Genomic DNA, 22,291 nt, shown 5'->3' with positions numbered 1-22,291 from the left:
CAACTTGCTGCCTCTGCCCCCTTCTGCCTTCCCTCAATTATCCATGCCCCTGACCTCTGTTTCCCCACATTACAAAAGTGTGACACGCCCAACGTCATTTTGATGTAATCAAAACTGTACTACCTAAAGCATTTCCTTTAGATATTATAAAAATGAGGGATCTTTGTAGGAAAGTAGCCTCTTTCTAGCTCCGTTACCCCCACTTTTTGCCTGTTTGTCAGTGTGTTTGACTGTGTCTACTGGGATCCTGCTAACCAAGACACCAGTAGTTTTGCTCTCTCCTCTAAACAGTACCTTTTTCTTACCACAATTGCCATACTGGTCCCCCCATGTAAGTCCCTAGTATATGGTATCTAGGTACCCAGGGCATTGGAGTTCGACAGGATCCCTATGGGCGCAGCAGTTATTCTGCCACCCATAGGGAGCCCATGCAAAGGGTTCTGCAGGCCTGCCATTATAGGCTGCGCGAAACAGGTGGATGCACCCGTTTTCACTACAGGTCACTACACCAGGTCACTGTAAGTGACACCTATGTTAGGCCCTCTCAGCCCAGACGGCAGGGTGCAGGTACCTGTGTGTGAGGGCCCCCCTGCACTAGCAGGGGTGCCCCAACAAACTCATGATCCATTTTCCTGGACTTTGTGAGTGCAGGGATGTCATTACCTATGTCCAGCTACATAATGCTAACTTCGAACCTGGGCATGTTTGGTATCAAACATGTCGGAATCATATATCCCAATACTGTTGCAAGTATTGGAAGTTTGATTCCATGCACTCTGGGGGCTCCTTAGAGGAATACCAGCATTGCTATTACCAGTCTTACAGGGTTTTCCGGGCATCCCAAGCTGCTGCCACCCCTCAGAGAGGTTTCTGCCCTCCCGCTGCTTGATCTGATCAAGCCCAGGAAGGCAGAACAAAGGATTTCCTTTGGGAGAAGGTGGTAACACCCTCTCCTTTTGGAAACAGGTGTGACTGGTTTGGGAGAGGGAGCCTCCCCCAGCCACAGGATTTGCTTCGAAGGGCACATTTGGTGCCCTCTGTGCATAAACCAGTCCACACCGGTTCAGGGACCCCCAGTCCCTGCTCTGCCGCGTAACTGAACAAAGGAAAGGTAAGTGACTACTTCCCAGTCCATCACCACCCAAGGCGTGGTGCTCAGAGTTCTTCCAGAGGGTTCCTGAATTCTGCCATCTTGATTCCAAGGTTGGCAGGGAACTCTGGGAGCATCTGTGTGGCCAGGTCAGGAAGGTGATGTCAGATCCCCCTCCTGATAGGTGCTTACCTGGTTAGGTGGCCAATCCCCCTTTCAGGGCTATTTAAGGTTTCTCCCTTGGGTGGGTCCTCAGATTTGGCTTGCAAGACTCCAGCAGGACTCCTCTGCAGCCTCCACTTCTGGCCACGGAAACTGCGTCTGGACCTTCCAGGAACCGACATCGCTGCTAACTTGGATAAAGACTCTTTTGTAACTTTGCTTCTCCAGCTCCTGACAGCTTTGCAATATTTCCCCGGCCATGCTTCCTCAGAAGACTGCAACTTTTCAGCCTGCACAAGAAGAAGAAGGAATCTCCCTTGGGGTGAAGGCATCACTCCCCTGCATCCGCAGGTATCTGGCTGTAAAGATGACTAGCTGTGTGGGTCTCCCTTCATCCTGAGTGGAGTGGATGCTGCAGCACAGATGGTGTTCCAGAGTGGTCCCCTTGGTCCTCTCTATCAGCTGTCGCACTTTGGTGGTGATAAGTCCTTTCCACTCCACGCAAGACAGTACCCTGTGCACTGCGTCCTTTGCAGCTGCCAAGGCTTGTTTGCTTCACCTCCAAGGGGAACTTCAGGCAACGTTTAGCTCCAGCCTCCAGCACTCCCTCCTGCAATTCCTCGGCCTCTGTGTGGTCCTCTGGCGATGTGGGAGCAACGTGGTGCTTCAGCGACTTTTGTGTCCCTGCCCTGTGGGACACCTGTGAGTGCTGCCTCTGCTCCTGTGGGCCTTCTGCAATGCAGAGGGTCCCCTATGACTCACCCTCTCACCCTCCTGGGTAGAGCCCTCCTGAACCTTGCTGGTCCCCAGCAGCACTTCTTTTCCTCCAACTACAAGTTTGCATTTGCCAAGGCTTGTTGGTGGAAATCCTCCACCGACACCAGTCTGCAATCCAGCTTCCAGCGTGGGACTCGTTTTGCAATCATCAGGAACTCTTCTCCGGCTTCTGGGCTGCAGAGATTACCTGTCTTCCTTCTTCGTCGACCAACTCCAATAAGTACCTCTGGGAGGGTAGTATCTCCTACTACTCCTGGACTTCATAGACACTTCTGGACTTGGTTCCCTCTCTCCACAGGCCTCCCTATGTGGTAATCCACTGCTGTTTTCTCGCAGTCTGCTCTGGGTGTCTTCTTTTTCTTCTTTTCATCCTTTGGGGTGGGGGGTACTGCATTACTTACCTGTGTGTTTTACTATTCCCAGCTCCCCTCTACACGATTTACTTACCTAGGTGGGGGCTCCGTGTTCGCATTCCACTTTCTTAGTATATGGTTTGGGCTCCCCTAGGGCCCCTATTGCTTATTGCTATTTTATACTGCTTTCTAACCTTTTTATGCCTGTAAGGAAATGGCTCCCTGTTGCAGTTACCCCCCACTTTTTGCCTGATACTGATGCTGACTTGACTGAGAAGTGTGCTGGGACCCTGCTAACCAAGCCCCAGCACCAGTGTTCTTTCACCTAAAATATACCATTGTCTCCACTATTGGCACACCCTGGCATCCAGGTAAGTCCCTTGTAACTGGTACCCCTGGTACCAAGGTCCCTGATGCCAGGAAAGGTCTCTAAGGGCTGCAGCATGTCTTATGCCACCCTGGAGACCCCTCACTCAGCACAGACACACTGCTTGCCAGCTTGTGTGTGCTGGTGAGGACAAAACGAGTAAGTCGACATGGCACTCCCCTCAGGGTGCCATGCCAACCTCACACTGCCTATGCAGTATAGATAAGTCACCCCTCTAGCAGGCCTTACAGCCCTAAGGCAGGGTGCACTATACCATAGGTGAGGGCACCAGTGCATGAGCACTGTGCCCCTACAGTGTCTAAGCAAAACCTTAGACATTGTAAGTGCAGGGTAGCCATAAGAGTATATGGTCTGGGAGTCTGTCAAACACGAACTCCACAGCACCATAATGGCTACACTGAAAACTGGGAAGTTTGGTATCAAACTTCTCAGCACAATAAATGCACACTGATGCCAGCGTACATGTTATTGTAAAATACACCCCAGAGGGCACCTTAGAGGTGCCCCCTGAAACCTTAACCAACTACCCGTGTAGGCTGACTGGTTTTAGCAGCCTGCCACACTCGAGACATGTTGCTGGCCACATGGGGAGAGTGCCTTTGTCACTCTGTGGCTAGTAACAAAGCCTGCACTGGGTGGAGATGCTATCACCTCCCCCAGGCAGGAGCTGTAACACCTGGCCCCTTTGTTCCAGCACCACAGGGCACTCCAGCTAGTGGAGTTGCCCGCCCCCTCTGGCCACGGCCCCACTTTTGGCGGCAAGGCTGGAGGAAATAATGAGAATAACAAGGAGGAGTCACTGGCCAGTCAGTACAGCCCCTAAGGTGTCCTGAGCTGAGGTGACTAACTTTTAGAAATCCTCCATCTTGCAGATGGAGGATTCCCCCAATAGGGATAGGAATGCGACCCCCTCCCCTTGGGAGGAAGCACAAAGAGGGTGTACCCACCCTCAGGGCTAGTAGCCATTGGCTACTAACCCCCCAGACCTAAACACGCCCTTAAGTTTAGTATTTAAGGGCTCCCCTGAACCTAGGAACTCAGATTCCTGCAACCTAAGAAGAAGAGGACTGCTGAGCTGAAAAACCCTGCAGAGAAGACGGAGACACCAACTGCCTTGGCCCCAGCTCTACCGGCCTGTCTCCCCCCTTCGGAAGAAAACTGCTCCAGCGACGCTTTCCCCAGGACCAGCGACCTCTGAATCCTCAGAGGACTGCCCTGCTCTAAAAGGACCAAGAAACTCCCGAGAACACCGGCCCTGTTCACCCAAGACTGCAACTTTGTTTCCAAAGGAGCAACTTAAAGACAACAGCGTTTCCCGCCAGAACCCTGCACCCGGCGACCCATCCTCGACTGGTGGAGGAACAACACTTCAGGGAGGACCCTCCGGCGACTCCGAGACTGTGAGTAACCAAAGTTGCCCCCCCCTGAGCCCCCACAACGACGCCTGCAGAGGGAATCCAGAGGCTTCCCCTGACCGCGACTGCCTGACTCTCAGATCCCGACGCCTGGAAAAGACCCTGCACCCGCAGCCCCCAGGACCTGAAGGATCGGAACGCCAGTGCAGGAGTGACCCCCAGGAGGCCCTCTCCCTTGCCCAGGTGGTGGCTACCCCGAGGAGCCCCCGCCTTGCCTGCATCGCTGAAGAGACCCCTTGGTCTCCCATTGATTCCTATTACAAACCCGACGCGTGTTTGCACACTGCACCCGGCCGCCCCGTGCTGCTGAGGGTGTACTTTCTGTGCTAACTTGTGTCCCCCCAAGTGCCCTACAAAACCCGCCTGGTCTGCCCACCGAAGATGCAGGTACTTACCTGCTGGCAGACTGGAACCGGGGCACCCCCTTCTCCATTTAAGCCTATGTGTTTTGGGCACCACTTTGAACTCTGCACCTGACCGGCCCTGAGCTGCTGGTGTGGTAACTTTGGGGTTGCTCTGAACCCCCAACGGTGGGCTACCTTGGACCCAAACTTGAACCCCGTAGGTGGTTTATTTACCTGCAAGAACTAACAATTACTTACCTCCCCTAGGAACTGTGAAAATTGCACTGTGTCTAGTTTTAAAATAGCTATATGTGTTTTATTTGAAAAGTATATATGCTATTGTGATTATTCAAAGTTCCTAAAGTACGTACCTGCAATACCTTTCATTTGAGATATTACATGTAAAATTTGAACCTGTGGTTCTTAAAATAAACTAAGAAAAGATATTTTTCTATACAAAAACCTATTGGCCTGGACTTGTCTCCGAGTGTGTGTTCCTCATTTATTGCCTGTGTGTATGTACAACAAATGCTTAACACTACTCCTTTGATAAGCCTACTGCTCGACCACACTACCACAAAATAGAGCATTAGTATTACCTCTTTTTGCCACTATCTTACCTCTAAGGGGAACCCTTGGACTCTGTGCATACTATTCCTTACTTTGAAATAGTGCATACAGAGCCAACTTCCTACAACCCCAGCAAATGCAGGAGGTCCACTGTAGGCGGGAGACAACAGCCTGGGGCGAGCCTGCCTTCAATAGCCAGTCCATGAGGTAGGGTTAGACTGAAATCCCTGACTTATGCAGATGAGCTGCGACCACCGCCATCACTTTGGTGAACATCCAAGGGGCATTGGTAAAGCCAATGGAGAACATGGTAAACTGAAAATGCTTGTGGCCTACAGTGAACCGCAAGTAACATCTGTGGGTAGGCAGGAGGGGAATATGGAAATACTCTTCCTGCAAGTCCAACACTACCCATCCAGTCTCCTGTGTCCAGGGTGGATTGGACCTGAGCCAGAGTGAGCATTTTAAACTTCTCTTTCCTGGGATTAAGGAACTGGAGATCTTGGATAGGGTGAAGGCCCTCATCGTTTTTGTGCACCAGAAAGTAGCAGGGATACAACCACAATCTACTTCTGGCACCAAGACCCTCTCTATGGCTCCCTTGGAGACGTAACCTCCTCACGGAGAAGTGCCAGGTGATCCTCTCTCATTCAATCATAGGATGGAGGCATGGGTGGAGGGGTACTCTTAAAAGGGAGGGTGAAGCCCCTTTGAACTATTGCCAGCAGGGCAGGTGATATTGAATCCTGCCTCGGACTGGTCCCTGATGGGGATGCATCAGACTAGGAAGGCTTGGAGGCTGCAGAGGAAGGGGCGGTGGACTGGGCAGACCCCTGGCACCCTGATCTACGAGGACATTGGGTCCCATGTCCCCGGTTACCCAGAGGATGGGCAGCATGCAAGGCATGGTGGCTGGAGGAAAAGGAGCGTGGTTGGACACCCTTTTTGTAGTCATGGAAGAGGTGAAAAGCAAACTGAAAGTGGTGACGGGCAGCTGCGCGGCCCAAAGTCCTGGCTGTAGGCCGGACTCCTCAAGGTGCTCAAGCACCGAGTTTGCTTTGTCTCAGAAGGGATGGGTGCCATCAAAGGACATGAACGTAAGCGTGGACTGTAAACAAACACAAATGATGGACAGAATGCAGAACCAATCAAACATTCAGCCCCAGTCACAGATCCGGGTTAATCCATATTTTTTTTTGCTTACCATGCCACCCCAGTTTGGCCCCAGCCATACGAAAATCAGTCTTGATCCTTTTCCCAGTCCAGTCGGAACTGCCAGGCCAGGACCTTCCTGGACCGGAAACAAGCATCCTGGGACCGGTGTCAGAGTATTACCCTTCATCAGCCAGGCTAACTTGAATCCGGTGGCACAGTGAGCCAGGACCACGTCTGGGCATACCCGGCACACTTAGGGCGACAAAAGCAGACAAACACAAATGATGGATGGAATGCGAAACCAATCAAACATTCACCCCCATTCACAGAGCTGGATTTGATCCATCAATTCTTTTGCTCACCATGTCACCCCAGTTGGACCCAGCCATATGCAAATCAGTCTTGACCCTGTTCCCCATGGGAACAGTCCAGCCTAAACTGCCAGGCCAGGTCCTCCTTGGACCGGAAACAAGCATCCTGAGACCGGTTTCAGAGTATCACCCCTCCTCAGCCAGACTAGCTATAATATGGTGGATGCAAAAAGAACACATAATGGACGGGGGTAGCATTGTGAACAAAAATGCTTTTTTGCCCTGATGGGGGTTTAGGGTATTCCTACCCTGCCTCCTTTTCTTTTCTCTCCATAGGCCACGTGTTGCACAGGGTTAGCTGCTTAACTGGTATTTAGCTGCTTGGCCTGGCGCCAAGACCTTTAGCCAACCCCTGCCACGCACAGCCTGAGTCCGTGAGTGGTGCAGGTTTGGGTGCATATAGGGGGTAGGTCGCAGGGCCTGGTCTCCGGTCAGTTCCTGCAGCCAACCCCTGCTGTGCACGGCCAAAGGCTGCACGCAGAGGTGGTTAGATTAACGTAAAGTAATTAAAACTTAAGGTTACAGGGACGTTATAGTTAGAGAATAAAAATGAGAGAAACAGAAATTCACTTACGAAACCAAAGGTTAGAGGAGCACACACATACGTGTGCGCATTATGCTCTCTAACCCACGAATTACTAAAACACAGTTTCTGAGTGGCAGCGGAGCGCCAGAATCGAAAATGTAAGGAAGCAGTCTGCAGAGCACTATTCATAATACCTGCTTTTAATTGTTGTGCCCCTCTATTTTTTATCACTGATTATTAGAACACGGACACATTTTCTTACCTTTATTCTGCACAGGAACCAATCGAACAAGCACAAGCTGGATAACTCATATCAGAATTTGAAAGCACTTTTTATTTCAAGCCTCCCTTAGCTCCAGAATGAACCCTCTTAAATAAGCAATGCAGTTCCAAGGAGCACCAGAAATATAAAAGTCAAAGAACAACTTTGCACTTGGAGTGCTGCAACGGAGCTATCTGCAGATGTGTACACTGTTTCTATGGCTATAGCCCTTAGAATAATATGGCCTTTCATGTGAAGATTTACTATCAGAAGTACATACAAAGTGATGGTAAAATATAAGACTGCCAGGTTCAACCTTGCTGCATTTTCCTTTCCAACTATTATGTGCTAATCAATTACACAATAATAGAGAAGTTATTATCAGTTATCAAGAGCATCTTTTAAGAAGTTCATACATTATTTTTCCTCTAGTTAAACCTTCTTGAGGATGACTGGTGTTGATTAGTTTTTCTGCGTAACAAATGCATCCCAAAAGGTGACTAAAATATCTCCAATAACCCCTTAACATGTTTTGCATTTCTCCATCCTTCTCTATTCAATGTTATTTACACAACTGTATCATATTCTGCCATTATTAGTCTGACAAGAGAAGTATACACTTTTTAGTGCTCCTTTCCAAAGCATTTTCTTTTAAAATAGTAAGCAAATACAATGGCAGTCACAAAGATGTACATTTACCTTCCAAGGTAGTCAACATGATAGAGTATGCAATAGAGTTTTAAACAGCAAAATCAATCCAGTACACAAAACACTGTTTATATGTAACATGCCATAATTTTATGCCTTATTGGTCTTACCCGAAAATGTGCAAGCTGCAGGGCGAGTTGCACAAAGGCATCTGGGCTAGTTCGGGTTTTCTTGATTAGCCCTTTTCCAAAAGAATCAAAAGGGAAGGAGTGAAAATCAACATCATCAGCTAAAGCAGACGCAGTATTTAGGGAGCTCCTGATTACTTCTTGGCACTAAAGAAAAGAAAGACAAATTATCAGTGCAAAAGATGAATAGTCTCTCTCATCAGCCCCTTCTCTTTTAAGGTCTAGTGTTAGCTACAGCCTTTGGAGTTTACTGATAGTATTATACCACTTTCTGAGGGGGATATTATATATATATATATATATATATATATATATATATATATATATATATATATATATATATATATATATATATATATATATGGAAAATGTCACTTACCCAGTGTACATCTGTTCGTGGCATTAGTCGCTGCAGATTCACATGCTGTGCACATCCCGCCATCTGGTGTTGGGCTCGGAGTGTTACAAGTTGTTTTTCTTCGAAGAAGTCTTTTCGAGTCACGAGATCGAGGGACTCCTCCCATTTCGGCTCCATTGCGCATAGGCGTCGACTCCATCTTAGATTGTTTTCCCCCGCAGAGGGTGAGGTAGGAGTTGTATATGCTAGTAATAGTGCCCACGCAATGGAGTGAATACGTATGTACATAATGTAGTTTAAAGTAATATATATATTTACAAATATACAGATGTTCAAGATCAACTTCTAAACGGCTACAGGCTCCCGGGGAGGCGGGTGGGCGCATATGAATCTGCAGCGACTAATGCCACGAACAGATGTACACTGGGTAAGTGACATTTTCCGTTCGGTGGCATGTGTAGCTGCAGATACACATGCTGTGCATAGACTAGTAAGCAGTTATCTCCCCAAAAGCGGTGGTTCAGCCTGTAGGAGTTGAAGTTGTCTGAAACAATGTTCGTAGTACTGCTTGGCCTACTGTGGCTTGCTGTGTTGTTAGCACGTCTACACAGTAGTGTTTGGAAAATGTATGCGGCGTAGACCATGTAGCTGCCTTACATATTTCTGTCATTGGAATATTTCCTAGAAAGGCCATGGTAGCACCTTTCTTTCTAGTTGAGTGTGCCTTTGGTGTAATGGGCAGTTCTCTTTTAGCTTTAAGATAACAGGTTTGAATGCACTTAACTATCCATCTAGCAATGCCTTGCTTAGAAATTGGATTTCCTGTATGAGGTTTTTGGAAAGCAATAAATAATTGTTTTGTTTTGCGAATTAGTTTTGTTCTGTCAATGTAGTACATTAACGCTCTTTTGATGTCCAATGTATGTAGTGCTCTTTCCGCTACAGAGTCTGGCTGTGGGAAGAACACTGGTAATTCTACAGTTTGATTTAAGTGGAACGGTGATATGACTTTTGGTAAAAATTTAGGATTTGTTCGTAGAACTACTTAATGCTTGTGTATCTGAATAAATGGTTCTTGTATGGTAAATGCTTGAATCTCACTTACTCTTCCTAAAGATATGATGGCAATTAAAAATGCAACTTTCCATGTTAAGTATTGCATTTCACAAGAGTGCATGGGCTCAAAAGGTGGACCCATGAGTCGTGTTAAGACAATGTTAAGGTTCCATGAAGGAACTGGTGGTGTCCTTGGTGGTATAATTCTCTTTAGACCTTCCATAAATGCTTTTATGACTGGTATTCTAAATAGAGAAGTTGAGTGCGTAATTTGCAGGAAAGCTGAAATTGCTGTAAGATATATTTTAATGTAAGAGAAAGCTAGCTTTGATTTTTGCAAATGTAGTAAGTATCCTACGATGTCTTTGGCAGATGCGTGTAAGGGTTGAATTTGATTGTTGTGGCAGTAATATACAAATCTTTTCCACTTATTCGCATAGCAATGTCTAGTGGTAGATTTCCTAGCTTGTTTTATGACCTCCATACAATCCTGTGTAAGGCCTAAATGTCCGAACTCTAGGACTTCAGGAGCCAGATTGCTAGATTCAGCGATGCTGGATTTGCGTGTCTGATCTGTTGTTTGTGTTGCGTTAACAGATCTGGTATGTTTGGTAGCTTGACATGAGGCACTACTGAGAGGTCTAGTAGTGTTGTGTACCAAGGTTGCCTTGCCCATGTTGGTGCTATTAGTATGAGTTTGAGTTTGTTTTGACTCAGCTTGTTTACTAGATATGGAAGGAGTGGGAGAGGGGGAAAAGCGTAAGCAAATATCCCTGACCAACTCATCCATAACGCATTGCCCTGAGACTGATCTTGTGGGTACCTGGATGCGAAGTTTTGGCATTTTGCGTTTTCCTTTGTTGCAAATAGATCTATTTGTGGCGTTCCCCAACTTTGGAAGTAAGTATTCAGTATTTGGGGGTGAATCTCCCATTCGTGGATCTGTTGGTGATCCCGAGAAAGATTGTCCGCTAGCTGGTTCTGAATTCCTGGAATAAATTGTGCTATTAGGCGAATGTGGTTGTGAATCGCCCAATGCCATATTTTCTGTGCCAGGAGACACAACTGTGTTGAGTGTGTGCCTCCCTGTTTGTTTAGGTAATACATCATAGTCATGTTGTCCGTTTTGACAAGGATGTGTTTGTAGCTTATTATGGGTTGAAATGCGTTCAGCGCTAGAAATACTGCCAATAGTTCTAAGTGATTTATGTGAAAGTGTTTTTGGTGAGTGTCCCATTGTCCTTGGATGCTGTACTGATTGAGGTGTGCTCCCCACCCTATCATGGAGGCATCTGTTGTTATTACGTATTGTGGCACTGGGTCTTGGAAAGGCCGCCCCTGGTTTAAATTTATATTGTTCCACCATAGAAGCGAGGTGTATGTTTGGCGGTCTATCAACACTAGATCTAGAAGTTGATCCTGTGCCTGTGACCATTGTGATGCTAGGCACTGTTGTAAGGGCCGCATGTGCAATCTGGCGTTTGGGACAATGACTATGCATGAGGACATCATGCCTAGTAGTTTCATCACCATCTTGACCTGTATTTTTTGTTTTGGATACATGGCCTGTATTACATTGTGAAATGCTTGTACCCTTTGTGGACTTGGGAGTGGCAACCCCTTTTGTTGTGTTGACTGTCGCCCCTAAGTATTGCTGTGTTTGACATGGCTGAAGGTGTGACTTTGTGTAGTTGAGTGAGAAACCTAGTTTGTGGAGGGTTTCGATGACATACTTTGTGTGTTGTGAACACCGTTCTTGCGTGTTGGTTTTGATTAACCAATCGTCTAGGTACGGGAACACGTGTATTTGCTGTCTTCTGATATGCGCAGCTACTACTGCCAGGCATTTTGTAAAAACTCTTGGCGCAGTTGTTATCCCAAATGGCAACACTTTGAATTGGTAATGTACCCCTTGGAATACAAACCTTAGATACTTTCTGTGTGAAGGATGTATCGGTATATGGAAGTATGCATCCTTTAGGTCTAGTGTTGTCATGTAGTCTTGTTTTTTGAGCAATGGGATTACGTCCTGTAATGTCACCATGTGAAAGTGATCTGATTTGATGTAGGTATTTGACGTTCTGAGATCTAATATAGGTCTTAGAGTTTTGTCCTTTTTGGGTATGAGAAAGTACAGAGAGTAAACTCCTGTTCCTTTCTGATGAATTGGTACTAAGGGGGTCATTCTAACCCTGGCGGTCGACGACCGCCAGGGCTAAAATGACAGGAGCACCGCCAACAGGCTGGCGGTGCTCCAATGGGCATTCTGACCGCGGCGGTACAGCCACGGTCAGAAACGGGAAACCGGCGGTGTCCCGCCGGTTTCCCGCTGCCCTGGAGAATCCTCCATGGCGGCGCTGCAGGCAGCGCCGCCATGGGGATTCCGACCCCCTTACCGCCAGCCTGGTTCTGGCGGTTTTGACCGCCAGAACCTCGCTGGCGGTAACGGGTGTCGTGGGGCCCCCTAACAGGGCCCCACTAAGATTTTCAGTGTCTGCATAGCAGACACTGAAAATCGCGACGGGTGCAACTGCACCCGAACTGCACCCGTCGCAACCTTCCCACTCCGCCGGCTCCATTCGGAGCCGGCATCCTCGTGGGAAGGGGTTTCCCGCTGGGCGGGCGGGCGGCCTTCTGGCGGTCGCCCGCCCGCCCAGCGGGAAACTCAGAATAACCGTGGCGGTCTTTTGACCGCGCAGCGGTATTCTGGCGGTTCCCGTTTGGCTGGCGGCGCCCGCCGCCAGCCAAACTTGGAATCACCCCCTAAGTCTATTGTTTCTTTTTGTAACAACGTTTGGACCTCCAGTTATAGAAGATCCATGTGTTGTTTTGACATATTGTGTGTTTTCGGTGGGACATTTGGAGGGAATTTGAGAAATTCTATGCAATAACCATGCTGGATAATTGCTAGGACCCAAGTATCTATTGTTATTTCCTCCCATTGTTTGTAGAACTTGGTTAGCCTTCCCCCCACAGGTGTTATGTGTTGGGGATTTGTGACGTGTAAGTCACTGCTTGTTTTGTGGAGTTTTGGGACTTTGGAACTTCCCTCTACTTTTTTGGAATTGTCCCCCTCTGTATTGTCCCCGAAAACTTACCCGCTGATATTGGCTCTGATAAGTGGGCCTTGTTTGTGAGGTTGTGGGTTCTGTGCTTTGTCCTCGAAACCCCCCTCGAAACTGTGTTTTACGAAATGCGCCTCTTCTCTGTGGGGAGTAGAGTGCGCCCATGGCTTTGGCCATATCAGTGTCCTTTTTAAGTTTTTCGATGGCAGTGTCCACCTCCGGCCCAAACAACTTCGGTCCGTTAAATGGCATATTCAGCACGGCTTGTTGTATTTCCGGCTTGAATCCTGATGTACGCAGCCATGCATGTCTCCTTATTGTCACTGCTGTGTTTACAGTTCTAGCAGCTGTGTCTGCTGCATCCATTGCTGACCGTATCTGATTGTTTGAGATACTCTGTCCTTCTTCCACCACTTGCTGTGCTCTCTTTTGGAACTCCTTGGGCAAATGTTCTATAAAGTGTTGCATTTCGTCCCAATGAGCCCTATCGTATCTGGCCAACAAAGCCTGTGAGTTGGCAATACGCCACTGGTTTGCTGCCTGTGCCGCCACCCTTTTCCCTGCCGCGTCGAACTTACGACTCTCTTTGTCTGGAGGTGGTGCATCTCCTGAAGTGTGTGAGTTCGCCCTCTTGCGAGCGGCCCCTACTACCACTGAGTCCGGTGTTAGCTGTTGTGTGATGTACACGGGTCTGTTGGTGGCAGTTTATATTTTTTCTCCACTCTTGGAGTAATGGCCCTTCCTTTTACAGGCTCCTCAAACACTTGTTTGGAGTGTTTTAGCATTCCAGGTAGCATGGGGTGACTCTGGTACTGGCTGTGTGTGGACGACAGTGTATTAAATAGAAAGTCGTCTTCAATTGGCTCTGCATGCAGGCTGACATTATGAAACGCCGCTGCCCTTGACACCACCTGTGCGTAGGCTGTACTATCTTCTGGTGGTGACGGTCTAGCTGGATAACAGTCAGGACTGTTATCTGACACTGGCGCATCATAAAGATCCCACGTGTCTTGATCATCCTATCCTGACTCATCTCTGTATGAGTTGGGGATTGCATCATTGGTGGAGTGGCTACCGGTGATGGTTGCGGAGAGTGTTGTGGAGACGGTGGCGGGGTTATTTGTTTAGCCACCTTTGCCTGTGGCTGCTTGTCTTTCTCTTGGAAGGCAAGTTTGCATTTCATTCGAATCGGAGGGAGAGTGATGATCTTCCCTGTTTCTTTTTGGATGTGGAGCCTTCTTTGGGTGTAGTTTGGCTCCATTGTCTCCAGTTCCTGTCCAAAGCTATGTGTTTGCATTTGTGAGGACAGGCCTTGCTCCTCTGTGTAGGAACTTGATTTCGGTTCCGAAGCCGGATGTTTCGGTATCGAAACCTTTTCGGCTGACTTTTTTCGGTTCCGACTAAACTTCTTTGCTCTTCGGCGTACAGATTTCTCAGTGCCGACTTGGTTCGGTGCCGCTCTCTCTGTGCCGAGATTTCTTTGACCTGGTGTCTCGGGGTCGAGTCTGCTCTGACCCGGTGTCTCGGGGTCGAGTGTGCTCTGTGCCGGTATCTCGACCGGAGTCAGATGACTTCGACACATGCATGCCCTTTTTCGGTGCCGATGCCCGGTCACCTATTTTACGGGTTAAGCCATGGCCTGTTGGCGGTGGCGTCCCCTGGGCTTTACTGGTTTTTACGTGAGTCTTGTGTATCGACGTCTTACTCAAGGTTTCTGGCATCTGTTCAGGATCGACCTCTTCCGAGTCCGAATCCTTGATGGAGAAGGCTTCCTCTTCTTCCTCCATGTGTTTTTGTCCTGTCGGCACCAACACCATCTGTAATCTTCTTGCTCTTCGGTCCCTTAAAGTCTTTCTGGACCGAAATGCTCGACAGGCCTCACAGGTATCCTCTTTGTGTTCTGGCGACAAGCACAAATTACAGACCAGATTCTGATCTGTGTAAGGATACTTGATGTGGCATTCGGGGCAGAAGCGGAATGGGGTCCGTTCCATTAGCCTTGAAGACGCACGCGGTCGGGCCGACCAGGCCCCGCCGGGGAATCGAAAACCCCGAAGGGTCGCCAGAGCTCTTCCAAATTCAGTGTCGACCTGTTGTAGTTAACCCGATACCGAACGCAAACAATACCGTCGAATTTTCCGAGTTTTTCACTAACTTTCCGAACCGAAGCGCGGAGCGAAAAGGAACACGTCCGAACCCGATGGCGGAAAGAAAACAATCTAAGATGGAGTCGACGCCCATGCGCAATGGAGCCGAAATGGGAGGAGTCCCTCGATCTTGTGATTCGAAAAGACTTCTTCGAACAAAAAAAACTTGTAACACTCCGAGCCCAACATTAGATGGCGGGATGTGCAAAGCATGTGTATCTGCAGCTACACATGCCATTGAACATATATATATATTCATTCACATTTTCCTTCTGCTCATTACAGCATATATCATGGAAGAATAGGTCAGCCCTTTTAAGGCAATGGCTAACTTTACTATGGAGGACTGCATTCTGCTCTTTCACAAGAAGCAGACTCACACACAATGTAGCCTTGGCAGCCCCCCTGCTCCCTCTAAAACAGTGGTTCCCAACCTTTTGATTCCTTTTGATTCCTTTTGATTTGATTCCTGTGGACCCCCACTTTAACAATAATGGAACCCAGGGACCCCCACTGAATCATCATGGGAATCCGGGGACCCCCGTCTGAGTCATTACTGGAAGCTGTGGACCTAATTTGTCAATATTTTTTAATTTTCTAGGCTCTCGTGGACCCCCTGAGAAGGCTTCGCGGCCCCCCAGGTTGGGAACCACTGCTCTAAAACAAAGGTTTTAGAAGAATCATGATTAAAAAAAAAAGCTAAAAGACTTGCAGTCATCTAGAGTTGTATTGGTTTTGCCAATGCTTGTTTTAGTAGGGGCCAAAGTGCTTAAGTCATTTCATTTTTGAAAAATGAAAACAATAACTGAACAGTATTTACCCGAGAGGCAATACTAAAGCCTTTTTTCAAAGCCCTCAGGAAGTTAGAAAATCAGATTTGAAAACCTGCATGCATGTGCTATAGGGCTTGAGCTTTTTCAGACACAGATGAACCTATAATCTCCCACCAAATGTAAAGCGGAGGGGGTTGTCTTAATCATAACTACCAGGTTTTTAGACTGCTCAGATTTAAGATTTCACAGTTTTCCAACATGCGTATAGTTGACATGTCAATGCCTTAAGAGTGATGCTTAACAGAGAGAAGAACAAAGCAGTTCATGTAGTGATATAAATATCTGAAAGTAACCTTTTGCTGGACTCTACAAATATATTAACTACCTGCTGTGAGACCGCTGTCATACTGCTGAAAGTTTTATGCAAGGTTTCTCACCTATCTCTTTTTTACAATGGCGCGGGCCATATTGCGCCAATGATATTTAAAATGTCCTTCTTACTGTGCACTCCTGGACCCTGTGCTGGTTAAAGAGTTTTGGATTAGAATGAAGGGAGTGTGCTGGTGAAAAAAAAATATGGAAGAAAAACATTCCCCATAGACTTTCATTGAGTCATTCCACTTGTGTTGTGAGTACTTTGAGCACCACACGCTTCCAAATGTAAAGCAAGGAAACGAAAGGGAATGAAGAGTCCTTGTACTGCCGATGACAGTGGAGAGGACTAGGGCCTTCTTTGATGGTGGGCGGTAATGGAAAATCTCCTATTTCAAAAAGTAGCATTTTTAACTGGAGGAAAAATTACTTTGGGTCTTTCCTTTGCCACACTGAGCCAACAATGAAGGAAATTCCACAGATGGACCCCATATTTAGCACTTTCACAAGGCATCAGAGGATTCTCCACTAACACCCACCACTGAATCAGGTACTTTATGCTGCTTCTTCACAAAAGAACTAAGATCACGCACTCTACCTACTTTGCGTGTTATCAACCTGAAAACGTCTGACACCCTCTCAACATCTTTTACATCATTCACTCCCCTCTCTCCATTTGTATTTTTACTGCAATGAACTTTTGCTTCTCACCCACCTCACTCTTTTTTCCTCTTTTCCCCTTTTTTAGGTCGAGCACAGCAGTGCGCAAACGCTGTTTTTTGACATGTTGTAATGTATTCTGTGGCCTTCAACCACACCCATCTCATGCCCATCACTTTCATTCGTTCCTAGGCATGCCTTTAAAAAATCCCTTGATGTAATTGGTAAATGCTTTATGTTTGTCCCTCCGTGAGGCTGTTTTGTTACGCCTTGCAGGCTGACCCATGGATTACTGCACAATTGCCAACATACTTTAGTGTGGGTGCACACTTTTTTCTTCCGTCTCTCCCCTTCGTGCTCCATGGTTGCCATGGCCCTTTAAAGTTTCATATAGCGCAAACTCGATCTGAGGTATTGGAGCGCTTTGCATGACTAGCAGTTACATCACATTGTTGTCTCTCCCCTTCGCACACCATGGAAGGCATGGCAGTTTGGAGCACAAACTGGATCAGAGGTATTGGAGCACTGCAGCTGTTTCATAAGTAAAAACACAAAAGTCCTCAAAGCGGCTCTCCTGGCATAGCGGAGAGCTGACACTAAAATATTCATTGCACTCAGGAAACTCAACCCATAACCATATAGCTTTGCGGGGCAATCGTTTTGCAAAACATTTTTAGAAGTGCTCTTTCTAACTAGATTTTCGGTCTATGGGTCCCCACTCTAGGTTGGTGACGATACCAAAATAATAACCTCTCCCACTATTCAGTGTCTTTCTAAGCTCTCTTATGGCTGGAACCTTTGCTTTACAGCTGGGAGTAGTTTGTGTTTTAAGGGTCTTGTTTGAAATAATATTCCAGTAGGCCTGCTAGCCCTTTAGTTATATGCAGGGCCACTGGAATTATGTTGCAAAGAGTACCAAATTATGCAGCAGGGTTGACCAATTTATGTGGCAAGAAAAGTCCAGTTATGCATTTACAGTGCCAATAGCTCTCACTCAAGCAAATGCACGACCTATTATTTTGCAAATGCTTGTTTTATTATGTCTCCTTGGCTTTTCCTTCTCTTCTTATTTTACGTCTCTCTCCTCTCACCACAATTCTCTACCACCTTTGTTTCTCTCTGTCTGTCTCACTCTCATCCTTTTGTCAGAATGTACGATATTTCGAAGAAAAACAATTTCATGAAATACTATGACTCAGAAACCATTTCACTAAATCGTTTAGTGAAAATTAGCAGAATGAATGGCATTTACCATTTCCTAGAAACCAATTTACAGAAAGTATTTTTGTTCAAAATTGGTCCTTGAATGTATATTTTTTAAGGTGTAAATGCAATGGTTGCAGTTATTACGTTCAGATTTTGTTTTGTAGGAGGCATTTATTTCAGTGCTTTATTTCAAAAGACATCCTATGTATAGCTTTTACATTCTCAAACAATCACTTCAGATGCTTTTAATTCACTGACCCCTCCCCATCCCTAAACACCATGCATTCTTGAACCCTTCATTCCCATCTATCACTTGCCTCTAACAGTTCATCACATGCCTAAAACATCACCCATTTCTGATCTCTAAAAGCTGTCTCTTCCCCAACATTCCACCCATTCCTGACCCATAAACTTCACTCCACCCTGGACCATAAAAGCCTTTTCTACCCCTAAAGTCCACCCATTCCTGAACTCTTTAAGCCCCTTTCTATGTCTAAACCCATCCAGCCATGAACCCTTAAAACCCCTTCTACTTCTAAATCCCACACATCACTTAACTGTAAAAACACCCATAACCCCCACCTATCCCTGTCCTCTGAAACCCTTTCACCACCACTGAACAGCACCCACCTCAGTCCCCTAAAACCCCATCTCATTTTCACAGTGTCATTGTGGGGGTCTCTCTCACTGTTAAAGGGGCAGCCAGATGGGGAGGGGGACATCAACACCACAGAGCACCCCAGTAACTGTCACACTATCTAAGATACCCTTCCACCTCTCAGCAAGGCACATCTGTTTTTTTTTTTTTTTTTAAGCTCCAAGACAGGGAATGTGCTGTCTGTCTCTCTGTGACAGGGCATGTGCTGTCTGTCTCTCTGTGATCTTTGAGGCTGCCCATTGCTCATCATTGGCTGGCTTCCTTGTTGCTCATTTGCTTGCTTTCTCTTCATTTGTTGCTCTCCTGGAGCATGGACGCATTACTTATGTCCTTCCACTGCTCATTTGTTTAGATGCTACTTTTCTCTTTATGGTTAAGCTCTCTACCAAAGTGCCTCTTTTAAAGCTGGCTCCATGGTATACTTCTCCCCACTCTATGTTTCTCCCTCTCTTGTCCGTGTTGCTGATTGCCACCTCCCTGCCTCATCTGTGTTGATGCTTCCCTCCCCCCTTTCTCATCTGTGTTTCTGCTCGTCACCCTTCTGTTTTACTGCTTGCCCACCCCTCCAGACACCATATCAAAAACAAAAAAAAGCACTTGGATTCAGGCGCTACTTCTGGTTTTCTCCACAACCTGCTGTGTTAGGGGTGTTACCTCCCACCATGCCCTCTCTCCAATAATAATTTAAAAAAGAAATACTTAACTTTCAGTATTGCTGCTGTACATGATTAACCAGTGACAAAATCAATAGCTCTCGTCTCATAGGTGCAACCTATAGGTTTTACCAATGGCCTCCCGCCCCAGTGTTGCTTGCCCACACCTCTGTTGCTTGCTCCTCCACCCTACGTACCCCCCCCCCCCCCACAATGTTGCCTCCCTCCAACCTCTATCGTTACTTTCCCTTCCCTTGCCATAACATAAAAAAAATCTCTAGGACACAGACATCGCTGACTGTGATATAACAATCCCTCACCCACAAACTCTGCCATGCTACCTCCCCTGCCAGCAATATATGATGCACAACGCTATTAGCACTGAAGGAGCAAACTGATGTGACCAAATTAGATCCATGGGGTGACAAAAGAATACAAATGAAATGTGATAGTCAAACTGAGATACATGGCAGTTTGGCAGAGATGTTAATCAGAACCTGGAATGCACACAAATGCCAGTATAAGCACATAGAAGGAAAGTGGACAGAACTAAGGCCCTCATTACGACCCTGGCGGTTTGTAACCGCCAGGGCCGCTGGACGCGGTGGCACCGCCGACAGGCCGGCGGTGCCCCGCGGGGCATTCTGACCGCGGCGGCTTAGCCGCGGTCAGAGAAGGGAAACCGGCGGTCTCCCGCCGGTTTCCCGCTGCCCCCAAGGAATCCTCCAAGCCGGCGCAGCTTGCTGCGCCGGCTTGGGGATTCCGACTCCCCCTCCCGCCATCCAGTTCCTGGCGGTTCTCCCGCCGGGAACCGGATGGCGGGAGGGGGAGTCGCGGGGCCCCTGCAGTGCCCATGCCAACGGCATGGGCACTGCAGGGGCCCCCATAAGAGGGCCCCAAAATGTATTTCACTGTCTGCCTTGCAGACAGTGAAATACGCGACGGGTGCAACAGCACCCGTCGCACCTTCCCACTCCGCCGGCTCGATTACGAGCCGGCATCCTCGTGGGAAGGGAGTTTTTCCCTGGGCTGGCGGGCGGTCTTTTGGAGACCGCCCGCCAGCCCAGGGAAAAACTCATAATACCCTCCGCGGTCTTTTGACCGCGGAGCGGTATTATGGAGGGCTGAATTCTGGCGGGCGGCCTCCGCCGCCCGCCAGAATCAGAATGAGGGCCTAAGTGCCAAATGAGCCACCTATCTAACATCAAATACTAGGAAAGCTTTCTTATCACAGTTCTGCCTGCACGATGACATCCATTAATCCAGTGGAATTCAGATATCTTCCTGCTCTTTGATAAATGCTGCCTGTGTCTTCTCATACTATTACATTTTAATGCAGCTTTCAACATCACACACCGTCAAATTTTCCTGGACAGTGTTGAACACAAGATGGGCAAGGAAGGAACTGTCTCGCAATGGTTTCAATCTTATATCTAAGTGCCCTGCCAAACTGTAAAAAATGTAAGTTCCCCCTGAATCAATCTCCATGACTAAACCTTCACTGATTGCATCCTCAAAAGATGAAGAAAAACAAAATACTTCAACGACCACATTTCTTCTCCTTACTCAAAATATGGCACAGCAGTCAACCTTTTCAGGTTTAAACCCTTAAAGACCGCTAATTTCCAAACTGGCTACTACTGCTAAATTTGTGGATTTCTTCTTGACAAAAGCCTAGCCCTCTAAGGGCACATCCAAGATTTACATGTGAAAGATACCTTTAAAACCTCACCACATCAACCACCTCCCCATCTAAAGCTAGCAGTGGGAATGCCTTGCTTGTTATAAGTCATACTTATCAAGTGCAGAGGGTTATATGTAATTCCAAAGTAGGATCTGTAAGAACTTAATGTCAGAAAAGTATACAACACGTATGCAGATAACATAGATGATCTGGAGATATTTGGGCATCTACTGATGAAATTACCTAACTGAAAAGTTCCACTAATTTTATGTGGTGATAGAAACCTTGTTATTGACCCTAGTAAATATTCGAAGGGACCACACACTGATCCCTGTATATGGCTTTCCAGGGTCTCACCTTTCTGCATGTAATCCCTTTAGCTATTGTAGATGTTTGGTGTATGCATCGACGCTCACAATCGGACGGGAACTAATTTCTTACATGACCACTAAGAGACACCCATGAGTAGTATCTGATCATATTCCACTAACACAAAATATTGCCAGAAGGTGCTTCAGTTTTCACCAGAGTCATCAACGCTGGACTTTTGATAGAAGCTTCCCACCAACCAACTCAAATTATCAGGCTCACATGACCACAGTCATTGAGGAATACATTGCTAATAAGGCTATCTCTGCCTCTCCCAATGTAGCATGGGATTCCCTATAAAAGCGGTCATAGGGGCTCAACTCTCACATTTACTGCTTCAAGGGATACAAATGATAGATCTGGCAAATATGGCCTAGGAGGTCTCCATTACGCACTCTCCCTGGTAAGATGATGTGATTAAGTCATGTTAGAGGCACTATTTAATCATCTAAATAGTACTAAAATAATGCCAAAAAAACAATTATTGGATGAGGCAGTGCACCAGTGTCAGAACCATATTCAGTAGGCCACGGGGCAAACAGGAGTTATTGAGCCCACCCATGGTAGTTGAGGCTTTTTATTCCAGATGTCTCAAGGCCCGACCTACTATGGATCCTCTTCAATTGGAGCAAAAACCCCTTCTGCACCTTACTATTGGTAGGGTAGCATTGGACTAGCAGTCAAGGCTTCTTTAGGGAGAAGTGCAGATTCAGATCAGTGAACATGACTCATCACTCAACATGCAAGTAGTGCAAACAATAGATCAATGCACAAATACTTGTTTTTATAGAAAAAAACGTATTTTAATTCTTACTCTACACATGCAAAGGTTAATGACATTCAAAAGCAATAACACAATGTAGGAAGTTCGCTCTGTATGTGCTATTTCAAAGTAAGAAATAGCATGCACAGAGTCCAAGGGTTCCCCTTAGAGGTAAGATAGTGGCAAAAAGAGATAATACTAATGCTCTATTTTGTGGTAGTGTGGTCGAGCAGTAGGCTTATCAAAGGAGTAGTGTTAAGCATTTGTTGTACATACAC

At 46.9% G+C, this 22,291-nt stretch overlaps 1 protein-coding gene across 3 annotated transcripts in view; it reads right to left on the bottom strand.

Moving 5' to 3' along the window:
* The window catches only part of CPT1A (carnitine palmitoyltransferase 1A), a 522,885-nt gene that overhangs the window by 144,579 nt on the left and 356,015 nt on the right, over positions 1-22,291 (bottom strand). For all 3 annotated transcript variants that reach the window (XM_069223030.1, XM_069223032.1, XM_069223031.1), the window contains exon 14: positions 8,232-8,396. In XM_069223030.1, coding sequence (XP_069079131.1) covers positions 8,232-8,396 — 165 coding nt within the window. The remainder of the gene's footprint in view (positions 1-8,231; positions 8,397-22,291) is intronic.

This window comes from Pleurodeles waltl, chromosome 3_1, assembly GCF_031143425.1.
Source record: "Pleurodeles waltl isolate 20211129_DDA chromosome 3_1, aPleWal1.hap1.20221129, whole genome shotgun sequence".
Classification (NCBI taxonomy): domain Eukaryota; kingdom Metazoa; phylum Chordata; class Amphibia; order Caudata; family Salamandridae; genus Pleurodeles; species Pleurodeles waltl.
This window is presented reverse-complemented; position numbering and strand designations above follow the sequence as displayed.